The sequence below is a fragment of the Sinocyclocheilus anshuiensis genome, unplaced genomic scaffold (assembly GCF_001515605.1).
Source record: "Sinocyclocheilus anshuiensis isolate Anshui unplaced genomic scaffold, SAMN03320099.WGS_v1.1 scaffold2275, whole genome shotgun sequence".
In the NCBI taxonomy this organism is placed as follows: Eukaryota; Metazoa; Chordata; class Actinopteri; order Cypriniformes; family Cyprinidae; genus Sinocyclocheilus; species Sinocyclocheilus anshuiensis.
The window spans coordinates 195,982-210,126 of record NW_015542331.1 but is presented as its reverse complement, the minus strand read 5'-3'; the positions used below and the strand labels follow the sequence as shown (position 1 = coordinate 210,126).

At 39.1% G+C, this 14,145-nt stretch overlaps 1 protein-coding gene across 2 annotated transcripts; it reads left to right on the top strand.

Moving 5' to 3' along the window:
• The first annotated feature begins 3,423 nt into the window (after window positions 1-3,423).
• On the top strand, window positions 3,424-13,030 carry LOC107690996 (transcription factor AP-2-delta). Of its 2 annotated transcripts, none has more exons than XM_016489444.1 (8): window positions 3,424-3,787; window positions 4,467-4,964; window positions 7,068-7,128; window positions 9,986-10,148; window positions 10,968-11,086; window positions 11,639-11,780; window positions 12,138-12,251; window positions 12,558-13,030. In XM_016489444.1, exons 1-8 carry the CDS (start codon window positions 3,482-3,484, stop codon window positions 12,772-12,774), a joined length of 1,620 nt encoding a protein of 539 aa, XP_016344930.1. In that variant the 5' UTR covers window positions 3,424-3,481; the 3' UTR covers window positions 12,775-13,030. The 2 variants fall into 2 exon arrangements, with proteins under 2 accessions (XP_016344930.1, XP_016344929.1); XM_016489443.1 differs by having other exon boundaries at window positions 9,983-10,148.
• The last annotated feature ends 1,115 nt before the right edge of the window (window positions 13,031-14,145 follow it).

Sequence of the window (14,145 nt, the reverse complement as noted above, 5' to 3'; positions counted from 1 at the left end):
CGAAAAGGACCGAACAGTCCAGACGGAGGCCTCATCGTGGATTTTTTGAGGTAAATATCTAATCATATTGTCTTTTTACAGCTAACTTTTCATGGCATAAATTGTGTGAAGTTTTTTATGTTATATGTATCTATTTACCCAGTTAAACATCTAATGAAATTAACCAAAAATTTTCCCAACAGAGAACATTTATTTAGTGCACTTCATTAAATACGCCAAACACAACGCGCTGAAACTGACGCGGCGCCCCTCCCACTCCAAATCTATTAGCTTATAAAACTCTCTGTGTGTGTGTGTGTGTGTGTGTGTGTGTGTGTGTGTGTGTGTGTGTGTGTGGTAAATGTAGGTCACATCGATGAGAACTGCATACTTTGTAATTATAATTATCTCGTAAACACCTTATTTCGTGTTTTACAGTTTAGAGAGCCGTTACTTAACGGACGCCGACACCACACTGTAAAAAATGCTGGGTTGTTTCAACCCAACTTTGGGTCAAATATGGACTAACCCAACTTTTGGGTTAAAAATTTAATGTAAAAATTTAACCCAACGATTGGGTTAGTCCATATTTTACCCAAAGATGGTTTGAAACAACCCAGCATTTTTAGAGTGCATATTGAGCTTCACTCACATCCTCAACTAGCTGAACTTCATTTGGCCACTTGTCAAATAGACTAGGCTACACAATGTAAAACAAACAATATTTTCAATATAAAGTGTATGAACTTAAGTTGAATTAAAACGTTTTTATTTTCTCTATCACTGTCCTATATTTTAGATTCACTCTATATTTATAGCAGTCAAAATTTTAGAGGTCTGATAGCCTAACTGGTGTCAAACTTTGTTTAGAAAAAAAAGAGCAACGCTCTGGCAAACTTTTTGAGAGCGTCGATTTTTTTCTTTAAGAAAGTCTGTTTTTAATCACCAATGGTGGTTATTAACAAATGTGGGTAAATATAACGTTTGAACGATCAGTTTCTGATAATAAGACCTTCCATGCTGAACTGCTCATAAATTAGCCATTGTAAAATTGCAAAATGACTAACTCTACAGTTGGATAAATTGACCATGTTTACACATAGGCTACTGATATTTCTATACTAGTGTTTTCGTCTTTCAAACTTTATTGGTTATTGTAACTTTCTTTAAACGTTTGAGTGTCTGCCAAAACATTTCGATCTTGTATGTTGATATGGTTCCAAATTAATTCAGGTTTTAAGAGTCACCAGCATATTTGCCTTAGTTTTTGATTGTTGCTGCTCCAAATGACAGTTCTTATGATCTGGTGGCAGCCAGCTGCCAGTCACAGTTTGCGACGCTTTTAATCCAATGTTAAATCAGTTACAGTCAACTCTGGGTCAATGTACACTGGGATGGACACCTCCTCTAAAGTTTAATTTTGCATCTGTTATTTTTATTTCTGATTTTCCATGGATTGGTGGCGGATTTACGTGGTGGAACCATCTCGAGGAGCATCCAGACCGAACGGATGGACTCGAGCCCTGACCGGTATAGCGTGCATATGTGCATCCGCTGCTTTGCGCGTTAAACCCTATTAAAACCGTCTACCGTGCAACTGGGGCTTCGCTCAATCCCGCGAGCTCTCGCAGACTACACAAACGAAAGCTTCTAATCCCTCACGTGAGAGGACGGGTTCTCTCGTGCTCACATCGTGTAATTTACAGTCTGCCTGGAAGCCTTAGATATATATCTGAAACCAGACCGTGTTATTTCATAAGAGCCTCCTGCTGGGCGATTCATTTCCACAGTCACCTCAAGACCTTTAAAGTGCATTTACGCCACAACAACCAACTCATTTTATTCGATTATCATGTTTTTGTTATTCAGCGTTGAGTTTACGAACCATTTGTTGGCTATATTCGCTAAAATTTTTGTAGTTTAGCCTACATTGTGCTATGTTAATCTGAATTAATCCTGGTGTTGGGTCTTCGAGGTTCATATATTTCCGTTTCTTTCCTTTCTGTTTTGTTTGCCAGAGAAACAGAGAGAGAAAGAGCCAATGATGTAGGCCTGCTCAATAATGTCTACTTAAAATAACATCAGTCGTTTTAGCTCGCCCATTAAATGAAAATAAATTGAGGCTTCCCTTCTCACACGTTGTTTTGCGGGTAAAACATTTATGAAGCGGAATACGTCAGTAGTATACGTGTATGTTTGTGAGAGGATCCTCCCTTTGCGCGAGACACCGGGCGCTCGAGGCGTCTCCGTCCGCGCTTCTCATGCACGAGGGCGCGAGCCCGCGGTAATTTGGGTTAAATAAGGGGAGCATCAGCTTTTTAAACCCTTAAAAACTGCCAAAGCTCTCGTAGACACAAAAACCTAAAGACTCGGGTATTTTGCTGCTGGGGAGGGAGGAGACATTCAGAAACACTGAGAACGAGGCGAATGACTGGGGCTGACTTAAACACACACATTTGCACATGAGCAGAAAGTCTTACTGATACAGTGTTAAACGTCATTAGAGGTTTTATTTTCCTAGGAACAATATATATATATAGCTATTCATATTTTGGATTTTTTTTTAACATGCTATTGTTAAAACGGGTGTCCAAGTCTTTTCATGCACCTGTGTGGCTCTTAAAGCGTAAATTTGACCGACAGGCTGATTTGAGCGATGACCCCCCACGCGCGTCCCACTCATCATCCTAAACGTGCACAAAGCACTTCCAGCGTGGGTCACTGTCCCAGTTCGGTTAGCGGTGAACAGAACAGAAACAATAAATGTTGATTGGATTGGCAGCAAGAGAATTAAACTGAATCCAAATTGACCGTGCAGCACCGATTTGGTCAAAAGCCATTACTAAACTCCCTACTAGGCCTATATTAAAGTAGCTATCTAAAATAGGCTACTAAATGAATTAAATAATAATGTGGTCGAATTATTGTATACAGCGGACGATAAAGTGGTATAAATAGGCTATTTGCATTCCATGGTATTAAAACAGTCTTTAAATAATTCGTAGATTTAATATTCTTCTGCTGTTTAATGTTTTTGTGCAACATTATTTCCAAACGAATTGTTCGATTATAATTATTTAAAAAAATGCATTGTGATGATAAATAAGAAAACGTAAAAGGGAAATATTCGTTCTTCCATATCTGCAATTAATTTTGCTTCCATGCAAGTGTCTCTCATTCAGTTAAACAGAAATTAAAATATTTGATAAAAACAGATTTAAGACCACACTGTGAAGCAGTGAAATAACAAAACAAAACGTTTAATCGTGCAATCCAAATTACAGTGACACAATACACCGAGTTAAACTTACGTGTTGCTGAAAAAATCCAAAAAGCAGGTAAATGGTAAAGCCGCGAGGAAAACAGGGACAAATAAAACTGGCCCTGCTAAAGAAAGCACAATCGACCTTAAAGAAATGTCCACAAAAATCATCAAAAATGTTGAAAGCGCACTTGGTTCCTTATTAGGCGAAGATACAATATTTATTCCGTGTCTCCAGGGATGAGGCTGCTCTCTCTATTGTCCTCCCTTTCCTCAATGCTGATGCTTAATTTTCAAAACTTCTATATTACCAAGGGACCTACGACATCAGCCGGAGAAATACCCAGCAAGTACAAAATCCGAGCCAGGGAGCGCTTTGTGCAGAGGGGAGGCATTTCAGCCGCTTTTACCGACTGCGCGATTTCATTTTCACGCGCTATTTTGGGGATTTTTTTTTTCTTTCATTCGTCCAACAGCGCGAGGAAATCGGGTTATTGGATCGCGAGAATGTCAGCCACATTTCCGGGACTGGTGCACGATGCGGAGGTATTTAAATTCATTTCTTATCACCTCACAAAAATCGTTTAATTTAATTTCATTTAGCGTAGCATGGCATGGAGGGAAATTACGATCACTTAGCACAGCGGAATGGACGTCAAGACTTCTGAGGGGAGTTTGCTGCGAGGCGAGGAGAAATACCATGTGTTAGTTTCTAGTGAAAATGGCTTTTACTATTAGTTTTTTTTTTGGTGGCGAATATGGCTCTCTAGTTCATGTAAAAGTCTCTGCCGTGATTGGAACCGTTTGCTCGTTCTTTTTATATATGTCATAATAATTATTAGTGCAGACTCTCGTGTCTTGTGCTGACCTGCGGTGAAACGGGCGTAGACTGTTGGCACAAAACGGCTTTTAATAGAGTTTGCACGGATGTAGTAATAATAATATAGTCAAATAACACACTCCGCGGCAAATGATAGACAAGTGAGGGAGGGAAAAAAAACGCTGTGAACTCGTGGAGCAGTTTGCAGTGTGTTTCACGCACTCCCTCCCAGGCACTGAGAGATGACATCGCCGTCAGGTACGTTTCTAAAGACACTTTGAGCTGCTGTGTGTGTTTGTGTGTTTGGGGAAGGTTTGAGTTTCCGCAGCGTGAGAAATGCGCGCGGATCGCTGCGAGCGCGTGTAAATGACATCCCTCATATTTTTCTCTTTTTTCCCCGCACAGATACGTCACGACGGATCAAACAGCTACCGTTTGATGCAACTCGGATGCTTGGAATCTGTGGCCAACTCGTCTGTCGCTTACTCTTCATCGTCTCCGCTTACATACCCAGCTACCGGAACCGAATTTGCCTCCCCGTATTTTCCGACGAACCACCAGTACACGCCCTTACACCACCAGTCCTTCCACTACGAGTTCCAGCACAGCCACCCGTCCGTGAACCCGGATGCGTACTCGTTAAACTCTCTCCATCACTCGCAGCAGTATTACCAGCAGCTCCATCACGGCGAGCCGGCGGACTTCATCAACCTTCACAACGCCCGGGCGCTCAAGTCCTCTTGCCTGGACGAGCAGCGGCGGGAACTGGGCTGCCTGGACGCGTACCGCAGGCATGACCTGTCAATCATGAGCCACGGCTCTCAGTATGGCATGCACCCCGAGCAAAGACTGCTGCCCGGGGCGGGTCTGGGGCTGCCGCCATCGGGGGCCGATGACCTACAGGTACCTCACTGGCATTTCTACCGTTCAAGCACAAAATACACACACTCAACGTGCCACCACCGTCTCACACGCACGCAGGCTGCAGAGAGGTTGACGTCTTCAGGGATGTTGTATAGTCACTTTCACTGCCCGAACCGAAGAAATGATTGCCCGAGGGCTTCGACAAAAAAACCTTAGACGTCAGGAGAGTCTGAAAGAGAAAAATCGAAGCCGAGCGATCGCTTCTTTTCGGCGTTTTCGTTTTCTCAAAACAAATTAATGTAGCCTAATAACGAACAATGCATTAGTATTTCGAAATAGCTCATTAAAATCGTCAAATAAATTAAATAAATTAAAAAATCGTCTGATTTGCAGAAATGCGTTATTTCCCAACATGTGAAATAAGACTTTTTAAACCTATATTTCGAAACGTTTGGAGGCACCATTTTTTCAGTTGATTTAGCTGGTGGATTTTACATATTTAATATAGTGAATATTGAGAAGTCTGAATTCGGATGCGCATATGTCGGGCCTCGCTGCTGTAAAGCCGCTGTTTCTTTTTCCTCCGTTAAAAGGCGGATTAAGGGCTTGAAAAAGTGCGAACAAAAGGCAAATCCTCCGCAGTAGAGCACCGTAGTTTATCCAATTTAGGACTTAATGTCAATCAACTGGTTATTTATGCACAGACATCTGAAACAGCTCAAGTTTAACCGGCGAGTCAAAAATATGTTAAAATCTAAATAATTATACAATCCTTTTAATACTTCAGTGAAATTGAACAGATAAAATATATTGCTTTTGAGAGAACATATTTTAGCTTGCAGATTACATTTTTGTATTTATTTATTTTACTCAAATAAAATTCTAATAGGGTATTTAAATGATAACATCGACGTAATCCAATTTATAGAATTAATAGAAATCGTTTCTTATAAAGATTAGATAATAGTAAAATACGGTACCAATAGGCTAACTAATATAAAGAGTGTAGTAAATGTAAACATTCGTATTGCTTTGACTAATAATAAAAAATAAATAATTGTTGAATAATCAATTTTTGATTTGCCCGTCATGTTTTATAGGGCCTGTTTAAATAATAGCCTGAAAAAATAACATCACCAATATAGCCTACGTTTTCTATTTTTACAATTTTATTTTATTTTGCAATAGCATAATTTGTCAGAAAACATTCGTAAACTGTTTTAAGCTATTTTAGCAGAGATATTATTTTATCACATGATTTTTATCATATGGTATACTTTTGAATAATAGCTTCACAAAAACTGATAAAGTAGCACAATAGTATAAAGTTTAGACGTGTTTTCTACAAAAAAAGTCGTGAAGACTCATTTTATTATTGCTGTCGCGTGTTCAGGAACATTCCGCACACGCAAACACACACACACACACAAAGGCCCACAGGAGAACGGACACAAAAACACAGAAAGCAACACATACGTCCCGTGAAAAGGTTTTGGACCTTTCTTTGGCGCTGAATGAAACCGTGCACTCGGTGAAGGCCGCGGAACAGATGCGGTCAGTCTCGTGCGCACAAGCGCATCTTTGAGCCGCTAAACAGATTTGGCACGCGGAACAATAGAAACTGCCGCACCTTTAACACGCACACGCGTAATTTATGCCTGATCCGAAGGGTTTGTATATTGATTTTATAATCACTTTAACTGCGGGGAAAATAAAAAATAGAGCATGAGTTTGTTAAAGGGTTATAAGAGGTTATAAGAGTGTCAGTATGGATGTGAGCGTGTGTGGGTGAATATGTGTGCTTTATTTATTTTTTGAGACTGTGTCTCTGACTTGGCCTCCAGACTGGTCGTGGCTCGTGAGACGGATTAACTCTTTTCTTTTGATGCCATCCAGTGTTCCTTTGGCTGATGACATCACTGATAAAAGAAAGCAAGATAATCTGTTGGTTTGACATCATAATGTAACCGGTTCCGTTACTACTGCAATTTAGCTACCTGTAACCACGTGGTCTGTTTATTGTTTAATAAGTCACATGCCTCGTCAAAACCTAAATACTGATCATCATCACCATGTATAAGATTAGTTTATTATTGATAATGAAGTTCATATATGTGTGCGTGTGTGTGTATGTGTGTCTAGGGATCTGTAGACGCGCAGTGCGGACTCGGGTTAAATGGACAAGGTGGAGTGATTCGGAGAGGTAAGGTCACAACAAGAGAAGCACACACTCATTTAATTATTTTTTTATTTATTTCTAATTATATTTTCACTAACGCCAGTCTTGACTGTTAACTATGATTTGAATTCTTATTGTATAATTACAGGAGAATATCATTAAAGTAAATACGAAAAAAATTATCATCGTTTTTTGTATATTTAATAGCCTACGTACTGCTTTCCAGTGACAAGCACAAGGTTTTAATATTTTAGCATAAGCATTTTAGCCTTTTTCATTTAAAGATAGGCTACTAAAAATCAGCGTTGGTTTTATTCATTTATGAATCCAAAAATATTGTTTTAATACCGAAAACTGTAATAGTAATATTTTAATAAAAATTATAGGAAAATAATTTCTTAGTAATATCTTACAATTTTGTCTTTCCTTTCATAAGGAATTGCATTAATGTGAATGTCAATCAACAGGCCTACTGCTTTCATTGTTAGACTGTTAAATTATTACTGTTGTTGAAAGAAAAAAATAAATGCAACAAAGAAATAATAAACATTTCAGTATCGTCAGGAAAAAATTCAATGAATTTAGCTTAATTAAATGCATATTGTATTTACATAGGCTATTTGATGCAACCATTTTTTGTCCTCAAGTAAAAGGGTGCAAATTCATTTTAACGTATTATATCTGAAAAGGCAAATCTTGGATGTTCAAAATTATTATTAGTATTACTATTGGTGTTTATGTTGTCCTAGACGTTCGTATTTCTTTTCACATGTGTATTACTTGTATTGAAATGAATGTTACCTTTTGTCTCAAAGCATGTTTACTATCTGACGTCGCAATTCAGGCTGCATAATTAAGGAACTATATCTTTTTCAGAAGTTCAAACCCCGATAAAACATACATTTCTCAAGGTCATTCTCCACTGAGAGCCGTTCAAGATAATCTCAGAAGAATTTCAGTATTCTCTGTCTGTCTGCCGCGGTATTTTGTAAAACCGCGAGTCTTGTGCGGATGAATCGAATCGCGTTCCGCGTTTCTTAATATTTTCTTAATATCAGTCGCATCTTTGTCTGACTCCTCAAAGCTGCAGCGGATCGACACGTGTGGAGTTTGCCATAAAGCGAGCGGTGTCTCGGGCGCTTAATTTTTAATAAACTCTGTCTAGGTGTTGGGCTCGCCATCACTTCCAGTTAATGGTGTGCAGGATTTAGCCGCGAGCTCCGCCGCTCCAACCATCACAACCAATAATCATTGCTTTACCTCGCGCTCCGGTATCGATAGCTTCTCGCGCCTCAGGCGCACGCTTTGATATGTTAATGCCGCGCGGATCCAAATTCAGTGGAGATCATATTAATGTTGTTCACACTGACTGCAGCTTTGGCTTCGTTGAATATTCAGATAACCTTTTTCAAAAGAAATCAGTCAAGAAACGAGGATCCTACTTAGAAAAGTCGTCCGTGTTTTAATCATGATTATCCCTCTTCGCTTTCAGGAATTTGATCAAGCTTCACCCCGCCTTTACACGCGCGCGCACCGCACCGTTCTCTCGCCTATGTGTGTGTTTTGGGTGATGCGCCGTAAACACACACTACCGCTACAGTTGAAATGGAAACAGAATGACATTTGGCCTATGTCTTTTTTTCTTTCATTTTCGTGGCAAACTCGCAAAAAGCGCTTGATTCGCTTTGTGATCGCTCGCGCGCTGCCTCGGGCTACTCTCCCTCGCGCTTAAATACCCGCTATCGCCTCTGGGCCCGGCGCGCGCGACCAGACTACCGGCAATAGCTCTTTTTCAATTGCCCTTGGCAACATAAAATACAAACTACTTTGAATCAAAACATTTTGGGTGGAATTAATGTGAAGTGAACTTGCATGCTAGCAGAGATCTTGGGTTTGTCAGAGTGCTTTATGGTGACTGATGAGGAGCAGGTTAGAGGCCCGCTAGCCAGAAAACTCCTTGAGGAACACACACGTTCACACACTCAAACACAAATACACACACGTGGCTAAATAAGGTAGCTGAGCCATTGATTGCAGCTCGAGCTGAACTTGTGATCTTTACAACATGGATCTAGGTGTGGTATGGATCTGACATATACAGTGCTTAATAAATAAATGCGTACTATTTTATATGCAATTAGATGTGCAAAAAACTAGCCTACAAAACAGAATTATTCACACAAGTGGTTGGCATGAAATAGCTACTTACAATTATTTTAATTTTAGTGGCATTTTTAATAAGTTGTATGCATGCTTGTTCGTATTTAACTACATGGAATATTTGCACTCGTTTGTCACACCACATGATCTATTGAAATGAAGTATAGAAAGCAAAAATACCTACAATACATACACTCTTAAAAATAAAAGTGCTTCACGATGCCATAGAAGAACCTTTTTGTCTAAATGGTTCCATAAAGAACCTTTAACATCTGAAGAACCTTTCTGTTTCACAAAAGGTTCTTTGTGGCGAAAGAAGGTTCTTCAGATTATAAAAAGGTAAGAAAGAGATGGTTCTTTAAAGAACCTTTGACTGAATGGTTCTTTGTGGAACCAAAAATGGTTCTTCTATGGCATCGCTTGAAGAACCTTTTGAAGCACCTTTATTTTTAAGAGTGTAAGCTTGTCTGTATGTCATGGACACGCTATGTGTCATCGGCCACTCATATGCAACTGCACAGCTTCAATGCATGGTTTTAGAAATAGTTGCAAAATAAAAAAGCATTATGAATGATTATGCATCATATTAAATTGATTTCTTTGCAGTTTTATTCAGTTACCAAAGCTTGCATATGGATGATTTTCAGAACATGCAAACACCGTCGCCGGTCATTTCCAAAGGTTTGACATGTTGTGGTTTGTTGTTGTGCACATGCAGGTGGCACGTGTGTAGTGAACCCTACAGACCTGTTCTGCTCTGTACCAGGAAGACTTTCTCTACTCAGCTCTACCTCAAAGTACAAAGTCACCATCGCTGAAGTCAAACGCCGCCTGTCTCCTCCAGAGTGTCTCAATGCTTCACTACTCGGTGGGATTTTAAGAAGGTAAGAGATGAACTTTAGACACATGAAACTCATGCACACGTTTGGAATTTTGAAAGGAAGCATCCAATTCTGAACCAACTAAGGCTTTAGGAAACCATGTCTAAGAGAAGCACAGTTTTACAATTAGTAATCCAAAATAATTTCTCAAGGCATTGAAATACGCGTAATGAAAATGAAGGAAATTCCTTTTTTTTTATTTAGTTCATTGGCAAAACAAAACGCAAGACAGAAAGAGGAAAAAGAGATGGGACATGGAGTCCTGGACACTTAATCCAGAGATAAAGAAGAGAATGTGGCTGGATGTGTGAGAGAGAGAGAGATGGAGAGGGAATGAGAACAGTGAAGCTGAGGTTCCATTATTGATGAGGGACACAGACTGGAGAGCAGAAATGAGGCCAGTGATGAGAAGAGAGGAGAGACACACACACACACCCATTTTAAACACGGGACAACACATGCTGGTAAAGCTCAGGTTCATTACCGCCTGCAGAAACAAAAGAATCGACAGAAAAACATTGAGAAATTTAGTCTGTAAGGAAAAATGGAATATTGGTCTTTATACACATTATAGTCTGAATGAAGCCGATGCATGGGCAAAATAAGCATTGTGATGCTTAGTCTTAAATATTTTTTAAATTGCACCGTTGAAAAAAAATGTCAGGACTCATTTTAGTTAGTTTAGGTTTAATAATTTAAAAGCATTTTGAAAAAAGAAAAAAAAAAAGACCACAGCAAATGCTCTACAGTGGATATGAAATGCGACATGTCAGTTGCATGTAAGCATGTTGCTGATGGACTTTCTCCATCTGTGTGGGTCAGGGCCAAGTCAAAGAACGGCGGTCGGTGCCTCAGGGAGAAACTGGACAGGTTGGGACTCAATCTCCCAGCAGGCCGCAGGAAAGCAGCAAACGTCACACTGTTGACCTCTTTAGTGGAAGGTATGGAGTCATTTGTGCTTTTTTTTAAATAATGGCGTATCTTGTTTATCTAGTTCATGGTTGTTTTCATATGCATGCTTTTGTTTCTGACATTGAATACTGTCTTGATTTGATGAATTTGGTTTGTTGAAGTTGTTTAAAGCAAGCAGATATAAAATATGATGTAAAATGTGAGCAACTTGTTTATATTTTCGTTCTATTTTATTTAATATCTAGTTTTTAGGACCTGTTGAATGCATTTTTGCTATTCAACAGGTTGTAAGCGTGATATTGATGCATCTGGTTTAGTTTCTATTTGTTGTGGATGAGCTCTTATTAAGATTGAAACAAATCTATTCTGGCATAAAAGAAAAAGTCTGAAATATTTTTAGTCTACAGACAAAATCTCTATTACTCAAGGGAAGAGTTTAAGAATTAGAATGGTGTGAGACAGATTGATGCAACATCTATGCAATTTTTTTAGGCAGCAGTTAGAGATTGAACTGATTTCTCTGCTCCATTCATCCCTCATCTTCTTCATCTGTGTGTGTGTGTGTGTGTGTGTGTGTGTAGGGGAAGCGCTACATCTGGCTCGGGATTTTGGTTACACCTGTGAGACAGAGTTTCCCACCAAAGCGGTCGGGGAGCATCTCGCCCGCCAGCATACAGAACCAAAGGAACAGAACGCGCGCAAGAAAATGGTGCTGGCCACCAAGTAAGACAGCAGTTCTTTACTACTTTTAGCCAAATGTGTTTATGCATACCACTTAATTGGATAGACATTTGAACTTGAAATAATACATTTCTAAATGAGACCTTCATATGCACCAAATTTGAATGATCTAGTGCAGTCTGTCTTCATAAGAACTCGTCTTCAAAATCAGATGCACCTTAGAGAATAGGTTTTATTATTGAGGATTGGAGGAAAGGATACGTGTTTGCATGAGTGTAACGTATGAAAACTAAGATCTCATTAAATCTGCTCTATGCATTAATTATGAGGAACGCTGCTTTGGTTTGCATTTTGAAAATGCGTTCTTGTAACTGTTCGAATGGCTGTGTGTGACTGCAGGCAGATCTGTAAGGAATTTCAGGATTTGTTAAGTCAGGATCGATCTCCACTTGGTTCCTCTAGACCAACACCTATTCTGGACTTGGACATTCAGAGACATCTAACACACTTCAGGTATAAAGTCGAAACCTGCATGCAAAAATAGAGCAAACATCCATGCACCTTATGCAAAAAATAACCATAAGACTTTAGATTCATGAGCCGATACAGGTAACAAAAGTGCAGTAAATTGTAAACCTATTTGCATTTATGATTAAAATTATAAACTAAAATAATATAAGTTTGCAATATCAAGCAGCAAAACTGACTGTTTTTGTACAGCTACAATTACTGGAAGTCTTGCACATTCAAGTTATTAATAAGGGGAATATGCTAATGCAAGTATTGTTATTAATCACCATTTTTATTATCTTTTTTTAGTCTGATCACGCATGGATTCGGTACGCCGGCAATTTGCGCGGCTCTTAGCACCTTTCAAACGATTCTCAGCGAAATGCTTAATTACCTGGAGAAACACTCAGCCAATAAGAACACGGGAACACCGGACACCAACCAGATCAACTCCAACTCTGACAAAACACTACGCAAAACCACCGAGTCACAGATGAAAGACGGTAAAATCGAGAAAACGGAATGACTCTGACACAGGAGTGGCCGCTTTCCCACTTCCTGATCCGAGCCCTGATGGGTGGGCCTCGTTCAGGGCGTGGCTACTGGGGGCGGGGTTACAGGGTTTTTATTCCATATGGGTTTTATTTATATAACTGGCATAACTTCCTATGACCTCAGCTTTCCCTGTACCAGAGTCTGTCTGTATGTACCAACCAGTCACGTCATTCTCACTGCCCGACGAACGCGAACCATTTTCATTGTTTTCTAAGTTATCGAAGAAGTTATTTTGCTTAAAGTTTGTCTGTATGTAATTAGTTTAAATTAATGATTTAAAAAATGCAATATCTTTTATTAAAAGACTCGCATTCCATTTTTGGCAAGACCTAATTTGAGGTCAGTTTGAGACTGTAAATTATTACAGGTAACTTTCCCTGTTAGTTACTGTATATTGTGCATGTTAAACTTTGTACACCATCTGAAACTGACATTCCCCACTGTTGTTCCAAAACACGAACTCTTGACTGCATTTGTAAAAAAATTATATATAAATATATAAATTCAATCTTTTCTTGTAGGCTTTGAACTACATATAAATAACCCTACATGCAAACTACTGGTGTTCAATAAAGCATATTGCTCAAAGTCTTATATTAACTCACCTTACTGGACTTGAATTCTTCTGCTTCTTCTTGGATACGAATCTTTATGTGCATTTGAAATGGATTCGATACCGACAACTCCTTATTGATTAATCAGGCACATACTTCAACCTAACAACCTGCTGCAGCCGAAAAATCTCACTCACCTGGGTCGGTCCTACATGTTAAAGAAGTGGTTTTTACCCAGACAAGTCTTTGGCTGACCTGCCTCTGGCTTTTCATCATCCTATTTCAGGAGATCTATAGTAGCCTACCTTCCTAGAGCAGCTTTTCAATGAGCCTGAAGACCTTCAGTAGCTGGTTTAGGTTTAATAGATTTGTAAGTAAATGCTGCAGGAAAGTATTTGCTTTACCTCACTCATTTACACTTTTATTTCATTCACAAAGAATGAAAATACCCAGTGAACTCATTCAACAAAACACTGAGGAACTACTGGGAGAACATTATAACGAAAAGAGAGAGTAGAAGCAGCTTTATTTATACAATTATTGCATTTTATTCATTCTAAAAACAATCACAATGCAGCTAAACTTGATTGTTTGGACTATTATTGAATACATTACGAAAAAATGGTTGATGTAGAATAAATTAAGCACCCAAGCAGAACAGATCATTAACAGCACAGAAAGACCAATGCTGCACTGGAAGGCTTTACAAAGTCAATAACCGACTGACAGATCGATGCGAAGCTTTGCACAAGATAAAAGCGATTCGCATTCATATTCACATTTTTTGG

What these genes read in the sequence shown, in the direction of transcription:
- LOC107690996 (XM_016489443.1), top strand. Translation starts at nt 3,482, where the DNA reads ATGAGGCTGCTCTCTCTATTGTCCTCCCTTTCCTCAATGCTGATGCTT. An exon ending in AGGTGGAGTGATTCGGAGAG is followed by an intron (nt 7,129 to 9,982) that starts GTAAGGTCACAA and finishes GTGCACATGCAG; the next exon opens with GTGGCACGTGTGTAGTGAAC. An exon ending in AAAATGGTGCTGGCCACCAA is followed by an intron (nt 11,781 to 12,137) that starts GTAAGACAGCAG and finishes GTGTGACTGCAG; the next exon opens with GCAGATCTGTAAGGAATTTC.